Source organism: Sciurus carolinensis, chromosome 9 (assembly GCF_902686445.1).
Source record: "Sciurus carolinensis chromosome 9, mSciCar1.2, whole genome shotgun sequence".
In the NCBI taxonomy this organism is placed as follows: Eukaryota; Metazoa; Chordata; class Mammalia; order Rodentia; family Sciuridae; genus Sciurus; species Sciurus carolinensis.
Genome location: NC_062221.1, coordinates 92392727 through 92410738, shown reverse-complemented (window position 1 = coordinate 92410738; position 18012 = coordinate 92392727). Strand labels below are relative to the sequence as shown.

Here is an 18012-nt window from a genome sequence, read left to right as displayed (position 1 = left end):
TATTATGACTATCAGTAATAAAAAGGGATGGATGACTGGTACACAGAGTAACATGGATGGATCTCCAAATAATTGTGTTCATCCAAATAAGCCAGACAAAAAAAGAGTTCATACTGTATGTTTTCATTTGTATAAAATTCTGTAATGTGCATACTAATCTACCATATATAGCACATTTGTGGTTACCTAGGGACTAGGGATTGACTAGGGACCTAAGGAGGGGGATTACAAAGGAACATGACAAAGGTCTGCAAGTCATGCTGTGTATATTATTTTGATTGTGATAATGGCTTCATGAGTGAATATATATGTTAAAAATGATCAAATTTTACACTTCAGAAAAAAATTACAAAAGAAAATACTGAGATCTATATCATATTATGTCTCTCCTACTGTGATACTTTATTATTTAAAAATACTCACTATGTCCATGGAAAAAGTAAACTTCCCCATCTTTGGTTGAGCTTGGTTATGTGACCTTTTTTGCCCAATGTTTATTGGCAGATAATACATAAAAATAAACTCTAAATATGGCTGTGTATTTGGATGCCACGTCTCTTTGCTTTGTATTGCTGCGAATGGCTTCTCCTGGTTCAATGTTGGTTCCTTATCCTGGTTACCAGAATTAGATCACTGTACCAGACTCCAGCTATACCTGCTTCAGAAAGCAGGTGCACCTTGCTAAGCACATCCTAGGTCAGCAGTCCCTCAGTTGACTTTCAGAGACTTGAAAAATAAATCTTTATTACAGTAAGCTACTAAGATTTTATGATTGTTACATAGCAAAGTCTGACTGATCCTCCCTCCTCAAATAGCCATGTCAAGCTCAAGATGCAGAGCTAAACATACCTTTGAATCTGGGCTTCCCAAGATGATCTGTTTCTCTTGTTGGGCTTGAGCTAAAGTCAGTTGTGTTGCCTAAGAATGAAAATACCAAAAAATTTTGGTGAAAAAGAAGAAAAGCTTCACAATACAATATTTCTTTATGTACAGTCAATATTTCTTCTAGTTAAATTGCTGTATGATTACACGAATGGTATGAATCTACATCGTGTACAACCATAGAAATGAAATGATGTACCCCATTTGTGTACAATGAATTGAAATGCAGTCTGTAAAAAATTAAAAGATAAATTAAAAAAAAGAAAAAAAAATTTCTGTAGCTTTCATTTCTTTTATTATTTTTATACATCTTCACCCACAATAAAAGACTTTTCATTGTGTCCTGCTGTAAAGTGTTCTGGACTATAATAAATAATGAATTAAAAATTACAATCAAGTAGTTAATACTCATTAGTAACTTAAGATATGTGTAGTTAGTAATAACATGAGGTTTAGTAGGAGGATTGTACAGTCTAGGCCATTTTAGGAAATAAACTTGGCAAATTCTATGTCCACTAAGGAAAGGAACATATTCTATAACAATGTATTAAAAGTAAGTATAATTTTAAAATTGAAAATGCCCGAATTGAGGATAAAATTGAGTAAAATAAAAGATCTAGAACTGAGATTTATTCCCTCTCAAAAGTTGAAATGTTTTAGTACCTCATAGCTAAGCATCCAGTGAAAACCGACTGACATACTAACCAAGCTCTTCTCCGGAGGCAGGAACAGTTGGCTGCTTTTTGTCTGTCTCCGGTTTCTCTGAGGGGATTCCAGTAGGTTTGAGTGTTGCTCTCGGGGGTGGAAAAGTTACTCGACCTGATGAGATGATTCCTGTAATGTAGAGCCAAAGTAGTAAGACTTTATAGAAGTATTGCCAAGTCTCCCATTTATTTATTCAATAAATATTTGTTAAGCACTTACCATGTGACTTGGCATTGTTGGCCAGGCTTGGAGAGAAACAAGACCTGGTTCTTGATGGAGGTAGACATGTGAGCCAAGGGTATTGAAATATCATAGATATTGTGAAAGAACTAGATAAGGTCACAGTGGGGGCAAGGAGTGGGAGTGGTTACAGTTATCGAAGGTGTTGGGGAGGGTTGGAATGTTTACACAGAGGATGTGCCAATAAGAGGAGTGTTCAGTAGGCAGGGAGGAGAACTATTCTAGTGAGGTTGTAGGAAGAACATCAGGAAATGACCCAACTTGAAGTTTAACTGGCAGGCATGGGAGATGGCCAGAGAAGAAGGGAAAAAAAAGATTACTAGGATAATGTCCATTATTCTGGCCTGAGTGCCAGAACAGTGATACCCTGAGTTGCTGTATTCAGCAGTGATGCCTCCACTCTAAAAATACTCCTAAATCTCTAAAACTGGACCCATCCCATGGTCCAGGCAAGTCCAAGTGTTTACAGTAGAGAGGAGTTTAGATTGGATTTTATATTTCTTCTGGATAGGAGTCCTTCTCGGGCCATAAGAGTCAAGGGATATGACTGGACCCGAGGGCTCTGGCCCAGCATGGAATCACAGGAGAGTCAGGCAGAGGGGCCTCTGATTCACCCCTAGACACTCATGCTCCTGGTCCTAGAGAGAATGCCTCAACAAGATATCGAGAAAAACCATGGGAAGTCAACTGCAGCCCTCACACACTTTTCAGAGTTAGCAGGAAATGCTGGCAGCAGTTTCACCCTGGTAATGAGAGTGGGACTCAGAGGCCTTGGTGGATCTTGAAAATGGGGACAAATGGCAGGTGCCCTGCAGCAGCCTAAGACTGTGCCTGCAGCCACGTGAGGGAGCCTCAGAGGACTCCCAGACATCTGACGGATTTCCTGGATTCAGGATATGCTTTTCTGTGGTGTTAATCGGGTCAAATCTGCACTACTGCCCTTGTTTGTTGTTTGGCTTCTCAGCGCACCAGTTCCTTTGATCGGACCTGGATGGTGGGGCATGGGAAGCAGTGACCAGAGTTAATCTCAGAAGGGGAAAGTGTTGATGGTTTTCTTTGGGCTTGATGGGCTGTCCCAAAGCTACACTCACTGAGAGGACAGAAGGATTTATGCAGCAGGAATCAAGGCCACTGATTTGCTGCTGAAGACCTGCAGCCTTGCCAGGGGACTCTGCGGGGGCGGACCCTGGGTATTCCATGGGCACACTCAGGCAACACTTTCAGTCTGTGACTCATTCAGTCTGACCTGCAGGCAACTGGCACTCATGTCTCAGCTGCCTCGAATTATAACTAATGAGGAAAACCTGGTATCCTCACGAGGCCATGTCACGAGGCTTTGACTCAGAAAAGCACAAAAAGCATGAATGAGGCCGATTCCTCCTCCAGACACGGGGGATCTAGAGTTCATCTGAACAGTTAGGGGATCTAGAGATCATCGTAGACATCACAAACCTTCCAGTCAGCATGCCCTCCTTTTATCCAGCAAAAAGAGATGTCCGCTCCCTTTCACATAAAACTCTTCTCTGTTTCACTTTCTAAGTTGCTTTCAATACTTTTATCCTAATTCTACATACCAAATATTTAGGAAACAGAGATTTGGGAGGAGAAGGAACCATGAGAAACATGCTATGATTTGCTGTCAGGTCCCAGGAGAAGAGCTCTTAATAGCAATGAGGTAAAGCATTGCTCTGAACTGAATCGATTTTTCACTGATTCTTAATTCCATTCATTTATTCATTCAGTTGTAACTCATCAAATATCCTCTATGTGCTAAGCACTGAATATGGTTTTGACAATTTGGAGAAAACATATCAAGATTTCTGTCATCACAAAGCTCACAGCCTATGCAAACAGGCATAAAACAGGTGTAAAATAATTGCTCTTTGCTGTAATGGAAGAATGTGTCAAGGACACATTGAACAGAGAAAGCAATGTTGAGAATTCTTTGGGGAACTAGAGAAGGGATGTGTGAGTATCCCAGGCCTGTGTGGGTGGGAGGACGGCATTTTCTGTGGAAGAGGAACCTGCACCTATGTGTGGAGGGGAGAAGCAGCTTGACCCCCAAGACACCTCCCTTCCTGGCTGCTTAGTGAGCCTAACTCAGTCACCTGGATGGTTTATGACCACCTCTTCCTGGGCCTGGCATGGGGTTAGTGGATAGGGGAGCTTTCGGTGAGATGTACAGGATTTCAGGAGACAGAATGATAAGTCAATGACAGGTTATCACATTTTCCATTATCTCTGGGGGCTCGGCAACATAGAGCATCTGTCCCCAATAATCCACCTGTTGAAGGGCCTGAGTCAGCTTCTGTCTAGGCTCCAGGCACGCAGACGTCTAAGAGGCAAGCTGGCTCAGACGCAGAGGGGTTGTTTCTTTCACTCCACCCACCCAGAGTCAGGAGGAGACCTCAGAGCTGCAACTTACAACATAAGCAGCCGTCTTCCACGCCAGAGGCTGGACTGGTGCCTGTGCTAGCCACCAGGAAGGGCCATGGTTGGCTAGTAAAACCGAAACCAGGGAGGAAGAAGGAAGGTACAGGATGGCCTACCTGTGCTTCCTGGTTTCCCGGTGACATTATTTGGTGGTAGAGGTTTTCTCCGTGGAGGCACAGGTCTATGTGGTAAGCCTGGGAGGCGAGTCCCTGGGATTGTGGTTGAGAGGTGGTATTACAGACAGAGCTATCACAAGGCTTCATTATACAAAATGACAGTTTTTTTTAAAAAAATAACTTTTGATAAGTAGCAGTTGATGACAAAATAGAATTTATAGAAAAGTGCATCCTCTAAATTAATGCTGGGCATGTACCCAGAGACAATGAAGCACATCAGTATATGTAAAGCACATCCCTTAACTATAGATAAAGATACATAGGTGTATCTACCTTTTGAAAGACTGACAGATATATAGAATTTAACTTCTTTATATTCCTATTTAGACTTAACAAGAAGCATTTTTGAACTTCATTATCCCCACTTACCTTTGATTTTGAGATAATTTCTTATACTATTTTAGCTTTGAATTAGACATATTCTTTCTTCCCTCCTACCCCCCGTGGGTGTTTTACCCTGTTCCCAACTCCAGTATGCAACTATAATTAGACAAATATCTTCAGAACTTCTCAAGAGTTTATACCAAAGTAGCCCTAAGGGCAGAAACAAGAATTCTGTGCCTGTGGAGAGCAAGGTCACTATTAACCACTTGTGGTGGTTGTACACGGCACAAGGACTCTTGGATAAGGCACATGAATGCGAGCTAAAGTTTAACACCCACTCTGCTCACCCACCCAACAGCTCTGGCACTAGGCTGCCAGCCCAGAGGGAGGAAACTTTTCTAACTGGTCTATCATAGGAGCAGCAGAAAGAGGTACCTTTTTGTAATTTGAATAGAGGTATCTATTCTGCACAGGGTTGACCAACTTAAAGTTTTTGGAGCAGTCCACCTGAACCCAAACTTTAATTCTTGTGTTATAGCTTAAAATTTCTTTCTTTGCATTACTTATGTTGGTTTTAAAATCTTCAAGTAAAATTGTCAGTCCAGGAAAATGCCCCATGGCTTTAAGTACTTCCCAGGATACTGGTGGGAGTGGGGTGGGGAGAGAAAAATGGAGAGAAGGAGAAAGGAAGAGAGGACAGAGGAGGAGAAGGAGAAGGAGGGAGAGTGGGATGGAGCATGTGCTTGCTCAGGGAAAGATGGTAGTAGAGACTAGTGTGCAAGACCAAGTCTCATAGAATCCTTTAAAAAAAAAAAAAAGGTAATCTGAATTGCCACCTTCATAATTTACAAAGAGCATACTTCTATATCAGGAACATACATCATTTCAGTCAAAAGAATGTAATGAATCACGCAAGAACAGAACTTTAGTGTGATAAAAACTAGAACTCACAGTGATTGCAGTATTTGTCCATCATGGCCCCAAGAACATTATAGAAAGTACTTGTTAAATTGATACACCTTTATGGTTCTTATTAATATTTAATATGTACATAGAGCACTTTTCATTCCCCCAAAGATAATATTTTGGAGTGTTTTTATAGCAATATGCCCAGGCTGTTAACCTGGCTATGACACACTGTGGGGGGATGATGCTGTTTCTGATGCAACTAATACTACTGCAGTTACTGTCACTGCACGTTTTTAGAGCTGAGCTGCGGTGAGGCAGTCGGTGAGATATTCCTTACCTGGTTTTTTTGTGGAGTGGGTGAGGTCCACTGACACATTTCTACCAGCACCTGATGGTTTGGGTGCTTGCTTGGTCCCTATGATAAGAAAAAATAAGAAGGAGTAAATACATAGCAAAAATGTGCTAAGTCTTCTTCATAGGAACTTGGTAGAGCTGTCAATAGTATTCTTGGCAGAGCAGGGGCCTTGGTGCTTTTGTGCCCATATTTTAATTGGCTTCTACTATCTGCAGAAGGATAAAGATCCCAAGCCCTACATCCATTGATTATATTTTCTCTGTAAAGTTAGCGCTGGATTGGAGATTGTGGTTTTGTCACAACTTTCCATGATATTCATCCTGCACTGCCTTCCTGGGTGGTACTGCTTCTCCAGGCAGAATTTCAGCTTGCCCGCATTTGTGAGTACATTTTGTGGTTGAAAAAAATTTTTTTCATCTAACTCCTCCATGTCCAGTACAAAACCTTTGAATTCCAATATGTTTGGGTTTATACTTAATGAATTAACTTGAAAAATATTCTTTAGTTGACCTTGGCTATTAGGCTGTTGAGGTTCCAAACTACATCTTTAACTTTGGGATTGGTAAATTAGCCCTGGATAGGCCTAGAACTCCAAATTATTATTTGGAAGAAACCAAATTGAAAATGGCTTTGTGTGACTTTTTTCTTTTCTTTTCTTTTCTTTTTTTTTTTTTTTTTTTTTTTTGGTCTCCTAAGTTCCCCAAATGCAATCTAGTAGTTATTATTTGGTCATTCACCTAAATATCCAGACTTGAATTTGGTAACTTCCCTACAACAGAGAGAACCAATGTATATTTCACCTAGTTTTTGTCATTATTATTTTAAAATGTTATAAAATAATCTTCTCTGATTGACTGACAGTTTTCATTAAGAAAGAAGAGAAACAGATATTATTTAGAATCTAAATAGTAAGTATCACTTCAGCTATAATGACTCATCCTAAAAAAGAACCCTACTCTGAGGACCTAACTATAATTTACAGATTAAAAATAAAAACGAGGTCTGGGGTTGTGGCTTAGTGGTAGAGTGCTTGCCTAGCACAAGGGAGGCACTGGGTTCATTCCCCAGCACCACATTAAAAAAAAAAAAAAAAAAAAAAAAAAAAAAAAAAAACAACCTAAATAAACAAAATAAAGATATTGTGTCCATCTATATCTAAAAATTAAAAAAACAAAACAAAACAAAACAAAACATGAAAGTAATATACTAGTTGGTACGTTAGCAATAGCCCCAGTAACAAAGGAATGACAACAGTCCTGTTTCAAGTGCTGTGTTCCAGGGACTGTGTGGGGATATTACTTACTTAATCCCATCCAATGTGCAGGCAGATCCACTGATTCAATATACAACAGAGGCTTTGCTTTCCCAAACTGAGACATTCCCACATTAACTGTGGAATTCAAGGATGAACCTAATCTTGCAATCTCACACTCTCTGCTGCTTGAATAGAGATAATATATAAAATCACAGAGAATGTTTGGATGGAACCATGAATCAAATGTTGCTTATTTGTGGTAGGAAAAAATGTTTCTGAGGGTAATGACTATTTTGTGGCTAACCCCACAGGCATGGTTAACACATGGCTGAATGGTCTTCCCATGCTCCACTGACAGGGGTAATGGGTCAGGGAACTGGCCCATTTGAGTGGTTACTCTGTAAATAGCACAGGGAAATGGAAAATACTTCCATTTGTGCCACCAGGATAACTTGGTTTGATGAGGGTGAAATGAATTTTTATGTACTCCAGAAGGCCATTAGCTTATGTGTGCCTTGAGTGGATTCTTATTCACAGCCATTTTCCAAAGCTTTCTACCCTTGAAAAACAAAGTAGTTTGATCCAATATTGTGCAAGCACCTTAAATATTCATAACCTGATTTGAACCCAAGGCAAGGAGAGATTAAGCAATCTGTGCAGGGATTCACAGGAAGTACTGGGATCCAGAACTACTTACTCCTGGGTCCAAAGCATTTTTCTCACACACTAGGTCCTCCTGTTTCCTTCCTTCTACTTCTCACTCTAAATGAGTTCTGTACTAGAGTTCTGTACTGTCTTGGGTAGGATGAGATGCCACCATACATGAGGGCTAAATGGCCGTGGCTGGCAAGCTTCTGTTATCTAGCTGTGCCCACTAGTTTGTGGGATTCAGAATATAAGTCACCGGCTTTCAACCATCCTTGACCAAGCACATGCAGATTTAACAAGCCATGGCAGTGAGTCCCCAAAGGGGCAAATGAGTTGGAGATTGAGAGTCCCTGAAGAGAATCCAAAATTCTGCTGGGCTACTTTATAAATCAGACAACTGATACAAATTCCCCCAGGTCTCTTTTCAAACCAAAAGAGAAATTGGGCTGGGGATGTAGCTCAGTGGTAGTGTTTGCCTAACATGTATAAGGACATGGTTTTGATTCTCAGCACTGAAGAAAATAGACATTAAAAATAAAAATTGGAAGAAACTAAGACATTTCTTTCTACTTTCTGTACAGGTAAAGAAAGAGGCATCTTACTGTTAGAATCCTTAGGTGTAAGTACTCAAATAAATAGCATATCAGCTGCTAGCTGGACCTTCTCCAGCCTTTGGAAATGGACAGAAGCTTAGGTAGTATGTGAAAGCATTGGAAGGGCCCTCAGGGGGGGAGGGAAGGGTAGCTGTGGGATTCAGTGGAAAGTACTTGGGACAGGAAACTAAGTTCCAGGCCTGGTTAGACCAGTGAACTTCTGTTACCCTGAGTCAGAGGAGAGCAAATGAAGGCCAAAGGCAGGGAGGAAAAGGGAGGAAGCCAGTAAAAGAGATACTGCAGAAAAAGGATCTTCAGGAATTGGCTCTCAATCAGTCTGGCCCAGGCTGTGGCTTGAATTCTTTTTCCCCCAAGCAGGATTAATTGACATGTCTTTTAAAGAGCACATTCTGCTCTGGAAGCACCAAGTCTTGAGACTCAGCATGAGCCCCCAACTGCCACATGGGAGTTCTCCAAAAATCTTGGGATTTACATAGTTCACCACTTAGCAAATTAATTTTTTTGTCCAAAATGAAGTAAGGATATGGGTATTTTTAACCATAGTAACAAAAACTTTGCAAACAAACAACAGACTGGGAATCAATTTTCATATGCATTAGTAACTTCATTCCTTGTGACTGAAAAGGGGTGATATTAATGGATGGTTGGTTTCTGCACCCTTATCCCCAATCTTAGCACCTGGCTAAAATTTCAGGGGCAATGAGCCAGTAGCCTGGAAGATTTAGTCACAGACCAGAAAAACACATTCCTCACCCCAAGGAGTCTGGGTTCTTGTTATAAAGTACACTCTATGTGGGGGCAGTAAAGTGTGGTTTCCTCATCAGGATGTAGAGAAAAGAGTCTGGGGTTCAGGTATTTAACAGTATTTGCCAAATCACATGTGCCAAGATGGCTTCAGAATTATGCTTTGCCTGGCACATAATGGGCCTTCAATAAATTTTGGTTGGAGGGAGACTAGCTAGACAATTTAGCAGCAGTCAATCTTCTGGGAGAAAGGCAGAGAGAGTCCAGCAGGGTAGTGGGTAAACTTTTTCTGCAAAAGGTCAGGCAGTAGATATTTTCACTTTTGTAGGCTATACCATCTCTGTCCCAACTCTCCAACTTAGAAGATTCTAATGTGTGGAACACACCAGCTAAATTGAGATGCCTTTGTAGAAACTTTGAAAAAGGAAAACACTGAAAAAAATGACCCACTTAAAATCTCAACCTCTGCAAGTTATTTTCTAGCCTTTAAGTAAAATCTATACATGTAGGCATGAGAGAAACATAATTCAGGGCAAATATCTGTAATGATGTTATAAAATAAGAAATAAAAATTCAGGCTCAAGAGACCTTAAAACATTCCCAAGACTAATGGAATTATTGAAAGATTTTGAGAAAGATCCCAATAGTCAATGGTCTATAGTCTTTAGGCCTGAAAATTAATCTTTCTTTCTTCCTCTGCCTCTCCTTTTTTATCTTCTCTGTCATCTTCAAAGTATACAACCTTAGGTGACTTAAGACCATGAAGTGTATGTCCTATAGACCCTGAACACATCCTTTATCAACTAACTTTTTAATGTTAAACATCTGAGTTGAAAACTTCAATAAGAAAAACTACAGTAAATGTATGTGAGATGGATAATAATGATAAAATATTCTGGGCAAGATATCATGGACTCCATTGACACAAAAATAGTCTCTCAATAAGAGTGGATTGATTGGGTATGGGGGTACATGCCAGTAATCCCAGTAACTCAGGAGACTAAGTTAGGAGGATTGCAAAGTTCAAGGCCAGCTTTAGCAATCTAGTGAGACCCTCAACAACTTAGTAAGACTCTGTCTCAAAATTAAAAGGAAGAAAGAAAGAAAGAAAGAAAGAACGAATGAACTAGGGGTATAGTTCACTGGTTCAATTCCCAGTACAAGAAAAAAAAAAAAAAAATACTCAAGAGAGGCTAGAAGAGAGTGTGGATGAGATAGTGAAAGTATGTCAGTGAAGGATATCAATACAAACAGGTTCATTTCTATAAACAAGGCAAATAAAAACTATACAGAATCAAAGGAAGGTAGAGTATGGTAAATCTATAAACTGAAGAGAATATATTTTAAAACTTTTTTTTAGATCACCAATTCCTTAACACATTTGCAAACATCTGAGAGCTGTTAAACTTTCCTTTATAATGTATTACATAGATATTCATGGTAATTATGATTTAAAACCTTGATGCCATTTACTTCTTTACTTGCCCTATTGCACTGGCTCAGCACTCCACTATGATATTCAAAAGAAGTGGCAATGTAGAAATCCATGCTGTATTCTTAATCTTAGAATAACATCCAGTCGTTCACCATTAGGTATGATGTTAGATGTTGGCTTCCCATAGATGCCCTCTGTCAGTTTAAGGAAATTAAAAAAAAAATTCTAATTACCAAATTTTCATAATGAATGAATTTTGAACTTTATCTAGTGAGGGTTTTTTTAATCCACTCAATTGATCATATGACTTTTCTCCTTTATTCTATTACTGAATACAGTAGTTTAAATGTTGAGCCAACCTTGCATTTCCAGTAGTAAATCCCATTTGGTCACTATGCATTATTGTGGTAGACATGGAGATGTGCCACTCAGATCTTTATTCAAGGATCTCTCAGCTTAGACTGACCCTGGAGGAGATAACATGTCTATGCTTTCTGCTGACTTTACTCCTTGTAGGTGATCAGCAAGTCCTTCCTTGACAGAGGAACCCAACAGATGGATAATAGAATAGACAACATGTAAAACAAATTTTGGTGGAGATGAAAGAGGAGAAAGGAATATGGAAATAATGAATTCCATTTTCTCTATCTCTGACTACCAGTCCACTTTCTATCAGTGACTAACTTGAAAAGTAATGATTTAAGATATCATCCTTTCAAAGTTATGCAGGACAAGTTCATGAAAGAGAGTTATAGATATTCATATTGTTGATAAGTTAAAATATAAAAATGTTCTGTTTCCCTTCTGAAAGACAACTAGCAGTTTCTTAGTGAGGGTCAATGTTTGATTATACTGAAGGCTAGAGGCTTTCAAGTGTGATCCTAGCAATTGTATTTGTTCTTTCATTTGCTTTCTTCTATTTTTACTTATGCAGCCTCCAAGGAATTATTTAAATAGTAAAGAATTTGTACCTATCATCCTCCCAAAAGAAACTGAGAGATGAGGCCACTTTCTAGTCAAATTGTTTATGTCAATTAAAGAAATTATGTATTGCCTAATCCTATAGTTGGGAAGAATCAAAGGTACAGCTGAGCACAAATTGATATTAGAATGCTTTCTTGCTTTTTATGTTTTATAATACTTATACTTGCCTTATTATTTGAAGAGAAGCAAATTCCTAAAATTCCAGATACCATAATTATCAAAGTACAAAAAACACATTCTAAAGCAAATCTAAATGATTTTTAGACTAAATACCTTTAGGTGTTACATCTCTTTCTCTTTAGGAATCCATCATGGATTGATGAAATACATACATACTAAATATATTATAATTTTTATGCTTTTTTATATAAGCATAAAAGTTATACTATTAAAAAAATGCTTTAAGGGGATGATGTAATCCCATGCAAGGCAGTTAATCACCATCATTTATCCATGGAGTAAGATGGATGTTTAAACTCCCATCATATCAGTATCCTAATTATCTATAATTTGATGCTTGTCCCCACAGATCTGACCAAATTAGGGCTATGTCATTTAGGTTGAATAACTTATAAAAATTAATATGTCTGTAACCAGCAATCAGTTGCTAATTGTGCTGATTAAATGTACTTCTTGTTTAAATTTCATATTCTAGATTGCTAACAGATGCAGGTCTTAAGAAAATTATGATGATAATTGTAAGAAATTATATATTATCTTCAAAACCAAGTAATGATAGTCTGAAAGACCATCCTGTGAATGGAAAGTGTTTTGAAATTAGGGTAACAGCCACTTTTATTATTCTCATTCAATAACTCCTATTTAATCAGGTTCTTTTTAAGAAGTGAGATTGTATATGGCAGCTAATTTAGTGGGCTAAATTTTGAAAAGTGAAAAATTCTTTGATATTTTTAGAGACATTTGAAGTTTTGATTTTGGAATGAATTACACCTTTCAATTCCAGTTTTACGAAGAATTTCCAAAACTAGTCAAAAAGAAATGAAGTGTAAATTCAACTAAATTATAAAAAATGAATAATAACTTTTATTGCTTTGACAGAATCAAAAGGAAATAAATTTGTGATTATTACCTGTTCCCACTCCATTCCTGCTGGGTATCCCACTGGGTTTGGGTCTAATGGGTCTTGTCCTATTCAGAACTACAATAAAGTGGGAAATAAATAGTTTAGATGTCTTTTTATTAAAAGTTTGCTGCCAAGGAAAACAAAACTTCACAGAGAATTGGAAGTCATTTAACCAGGCAATAAAAAATTATGGCTTACCAAAAAATGTTGTTCAGAATATAGAAACCACATTCTGGTATAAAAATCATAGACTTAAATTTGGAAATAGAGTCTTGAATTTGTACTGAGGTGGTTGGTCACTGGGTTTCAATACTTGACTTGAAAATAAACTGGCAAGAGATCTTATAATTCTAAGTGGGAAACACTTACTTTGTTTCACTTATCACATTTGATCCATTCCAAAATAGAACTGAAGAAAATCAGAACTACATATATCTAATGAAAACTCCAAACCTGAAGTATTATATTATTAAGAATTCAATTCATAACTCTAGTTAGTAGTCCTTTTATAGGAGTCTCTAGTACAGATGTTTCACTATAATAGTCCTTGCACATATCCTCTGTTGCACACTAAGATGAAAACATTTAAATTTCTCTCCTGCTCTATAGAAAGCCATAGCACTACAGAACCTTAAGAGGCCATCTACATAATGGTCCAACGAGGAGACTCTAAGAAAGATCACTGAGTACACTGTGCTTACATGAGCAAGCTCTGGAGCCAGATTGCTGACCTCTGAATCCCCTTTCTGGTTCCTTTTAACATCTCAGTTTCTTCGACTATACCTCAAGGGCACATGACAAGCACTTAGCCATTGTCAACCATTATCGTTACTATTTGAATATTTTGTAGTAATGTTCATACAGTTATACATCAACAGCTGTTGTGACACAAAGTCACATAGAAATGTTTACAAAAGATTTCTATGGCCAATTACTTTTAGGAGTTGGAAGATTACAGCCAAAATATGGGGGCTTTCTATACACCAAAGAATTTTTTTTAAATTATTTCTTCTTTCTCTCATATGCCTGGAGGTACACTGGCCAAGATCATTCCTTTGTGAGTTTCGTCAATTAGAACTTTAAGAAGACTCCTTAGAATAGACAAAAAAAAGGACAAAAACCACCAATCGTTGGTCCAATTTATGCTTTAGCATAGGAGCAATTTAAGTGGATCAAGTAGGCCAGTCCATTAAAATCTTCTTCAGCTTCATGGAGGAATATCTTAGAACCTTTGGAGAATTCAGTAAGTTTAAAATATTTCCCAAAATGTACCTATAACTTTATTCCTGGTGTTAAGAATCCATGAGTTTTTTATTTTCTGAAGGAATCAAGTAAAAATATTCTCCTTTTATACTGAGACTAGACCATCTTTTCTGAAGAAAGAAATAACATTTGAAATTGTTATGGAAAATTGAAGGTGTGTGTGATTTATGCACAAATATCAAAATATTTGAAAATTACTTTAATATCAATAAAGTTCCATAGTAGTCTCTAAATCCAAATATGCATGAAAAACTTTCATTAAGTCCTATCACTTCCATGGATTTGTCAGGACCTCTCTACCATTCATAAGGATTAGAATTTTTATATGACCTTTATTGCAGTTTAAGGATATAGCTTCCCTAACCTAGTGAATTTAGCTGTTTCAATCCACTTTATATTTTCCCCAGCTGATGATTCTTTAGGTCATCAGGGAAAGAGAAATAATTTACCTGGTCTGATGTGTGGTTTGTCAGGTATCCTGGGTCTCACAGGAGTAGTGTACAATCTATGTGGTGCTGAAATAGAAAAAACACTTTATATTTAATAACTTACATTTCTAAGTCCACTGGATGGGCACTTATCAGCCCTAGGGACTAACAACTTGTATATTTTTTTGTATGTAAATAGAATGGTCTGAATCTCCAAGTATGCACTATGGACTTCATGCTAAAGGAATATAAAACAAGTGAAAGTATTCATGGTTGGAAATCAACGATGCACATAGACTGAAGAAAGTCATTTGCACTGTGTGTTAAGGATTAGTCATTTTGGTCACATTTTCCTAGAGTATTAATTATACCAGGTTGTTGCTTAACACAATAAACATATAAACCCTCCATCTATCTGTCTGTCCATGTTCCCATGCGTACATCTATGCATGTCTCTCAATAAAGAGTCGCCATGGAACATGATTTTGCCAAAGAAGACAAGAAACTTTAAGGGTTAAAAAAAATTTTTTTTGAATAGGTAAGTAGAGTAGAATAGGAGAATGTGATCTTTTCAAATTGTCTTTGTTCATGAACTCTGAAATGAATAAATGCCGAATGTCATCCACAATGCTGTATGTAGGAATGAGAAAAAAATGATGTCTGGTGTCCCACCCATAAAGGAAAGGTAAGCAAGGAGGGAGAACTTGGGCAAGACTTGAGACCAACACACCACCTCCTTATTCTCTGTCCCTGTTTTGGAGGGCAGGACACCTAATAAAGCCTTACTGAATGAATAAATGGCTGATCATTGTAAGCAGGCACAATGAAGGTCTCTTCCTAAGGTTTTAAAGTGTCTATTCATCCTGTAATTGGTCCATCCCACCAGGGTTCTTCTCTGTTCGCCCCTCACCCCCGACAAGGCAAGCTGCCTCCAGCCACCAACTTCCTTGGTAATGCATTAGCTAAGACTGGAAAAAATTTCTCTTATAAACTATGTATATAGGTTACATCATTTTGATGCTTTTAGTCACATCTTGAGTGGGTATTTATATAACCATAAATCAGCAATGCTTTGCCTACTGAGCTAAAAAAAAATACACCAACAAAATAGGTTATAATATAGCTCATTCATAAGCTTCCAATGTAAAGACTGTGATGAGCAGAATTTTGCCAAACTGCAGGCCAACAACAGCAGAGACATCCTGAAATTCTCTAGCAGCTTGGCTTGGGCCTTCCCAAGGGTAGTGACCAGGATGACAACATGTTCAAAATGTTATAAAGAATTAATTCCCACAGACCTTAAAATGCCTGATGATAATTTGCTAATTATTTTTTCAGTTTTCACCGAGAGTGGTAGAAGTGCCAATATAACCTATTTCAGCTTTTCATATAAATCCCTTTGAACGTTAGATGGTTTTTGCTGAAAAGAAATCCAAGGATCATGGTTCTGTCTCATTCTTCAAAATATATGAATTTTAAAACTTTGGAGAGGAAAGAGATCAGAGCAGAGCACAAAAATAATCAGCTATGGGTCAAAGTTTTTGTTCTGGTTTGTCTATTGTCTTTAATCTAGAACTAACTTTTTAAATAAGAGCTAAATATATAAGTGTAAGTGGTGAGTTACTCCACCAAACACAACATGGCCTCCAGAAAACTGCTCTAGGATTTCAATTTTAAACTAGAAAAAGAAAAAAAAAAAAAAAAGACAGGCAAAGGAACTGTGACAACGTACCTACATAGACATTGCCACATTATTTTGGTGATCTATAATAAAAATAAATAGTGTATACAAAGATGACTTCATATCTAGATATGAAAATCCATTTAAAAAAACATTAAAAACGCTGAAGACAACATCAACATAAACAGTGATTACAGGAGAAGAGTGTGAAGGACTCATGCTGTGACCAGTTACAGGGTGCAGGGAGACAGGAGATAACCTTCCTTGGGTGGGAGAGGATCCAGGGGTGAAAGCGAAGCAATCAGAACTTTCCATAAGGCCTTGGGCTGAGTGGATCCCTACAGTGGGCTGAGGTCAGAAGAGGAAGGAAAAGGAACAGCACCCCGCAGGGAAGCTGTCTCAGTAGACACAGGAGGAGGCTGCCGCAGGAAGAAATGTCAGAGATTCTACTAGTGGGCTCACACTATGGGTACTAGCAGCACCACTGCTGAGGATTGGAGACCACAAAGTCACCTGGTCAAGGGGAATATTCCATCTCTACTGCATGTCTCCTGTTTGTAAGGTGCTCAGGCACATGTTTATGAGATGCCACAGCACACCTTGATTGAAGTTGTCCCTCAACTCCCAAACAGGGTTATTGGGATGGCCCAGGTGTGGATGTTCCTCTTAACCCTGAAGATAGGTTATTTCCAGAAAAGCATGAATCCTGGGGCAGCACAGTTGAAGCTCAAACTAAGAATCCTCAGTACATGATAAAAAAATTAAAATAGAACACCTTATATAAATGTTACAATAATCCACATAATTATATAAGAGCCTGCACAGATACAGAACAAACTGTGAAACTCATATCTAATAAAATATTTTAGAAAGAATTTTATAAAAATTCCACATATATTAGTAATGATGACACAATATTGACATTCCCAAAGTGAAAGCCAAGCACGAAAAGAGCAGGCCTATGGTCTTTTATCCTTGACCCTAAAATCTGTGAAGCTTTCGAAAGCTGAAATGTTTTTCTCATTTGGCAACACAGCCTGAGCTAAATGAGTGTCTTTATTTATCTTGCTTATTGTAAATATTTATATATTTTTGCTGCAAAAATATTGTGCTTGGTTATGAGAATGCAAACATCTATCAAGCATGACATTAAAGAGATCTGCAAAAACAGAAGGGAAAAAACCCACTAAAATCAGGGTGGGATGTGGATGTAATAGAATTGACCATCTGCTGTTAACGGTTAAAGCTGGTAATGGGGATGTGAGCGGGTTACTGTTATATTATGCTTCTGACTCCTGTGTATATTTGTATATAAATAGAAGGTTACTAAATTTAAATTTAATAAATAATGAAAATTTGAGACATAATAAAAAGTTAAACCAAGCAAACAAGTTCTAGAGAATTTAAAGGAACAACCTGCACGCTGGGCAGTCTTTCTTAGTCATATTTGTTTATGACATATTTGTCCCTTTGAAAAAGTACATAGCTTATAATTAGATTTCTTTTATTGTTATCATTTCTTCTTGTTATTTCACACTTCACTCACCAGCTTTCCCCCTCAAATTTGGATTGATAAGGGGTAAAATAAACTTGTTTCTCAACTCCTTATGTAAGTTTGCTTTTGGCTTGCTACCATTTAATAGAGATGGGTAAAAGGGTCATTAAAGCAACAACAACAACATGGTAGCACTGGAAACCCATGAGGGTTATAACCCAAGTAGAACAGAAAAAATACACAAGGGAAAAGACTTCTTAGAGCATGAAGATAAAACAGCTTTTTGTAGGTGAGTTCGTTTCCCCAAGTAGGAAGTCACAGAGAACCTTCTTGGATGTTTCAATACTGTCATCATTA

General features: G+C 37.9%; 1 protein-coding gene across 11 annotated transcripts in view; it reads right to left on the bottom strand.

The window, feature by feature from the left end:
* The window catches only part of Abi3bp (ABI family member 3 binding protein), a 235960-nt gene that overhangs the window by 24352 nt on the left and 193596 nt on the right, over positions 1–18012 (bottom strand). For all 11 annotated transcript variants that reach the window (XM_047564816.1, XM_047564821.1, XM_047564817.1 and 8 more), the window contains 6 exons: positions 14501–14566; positions 12795–12863; positions 6007–6084; positions 4377–4469; positions 1588–1716; positions 850–918 (listed from right to left, as the gene is read on the bottom strand). In XM_047564816.1, the coding sequence (XP_047420772.1) occupies positions 850–918; positions 1588–1716; positions 4377–4469; positions 6007–6084; positions 12795–12863; positions 14501–14566 (504 nt within the window). The remainder of the gene's footprint in view (positions 1–849; positions 919–1587; positions 1717–4376; positions 4470–6006; positions 6085–12794; positions 12864–14500; positions 14567–18012) is intronic.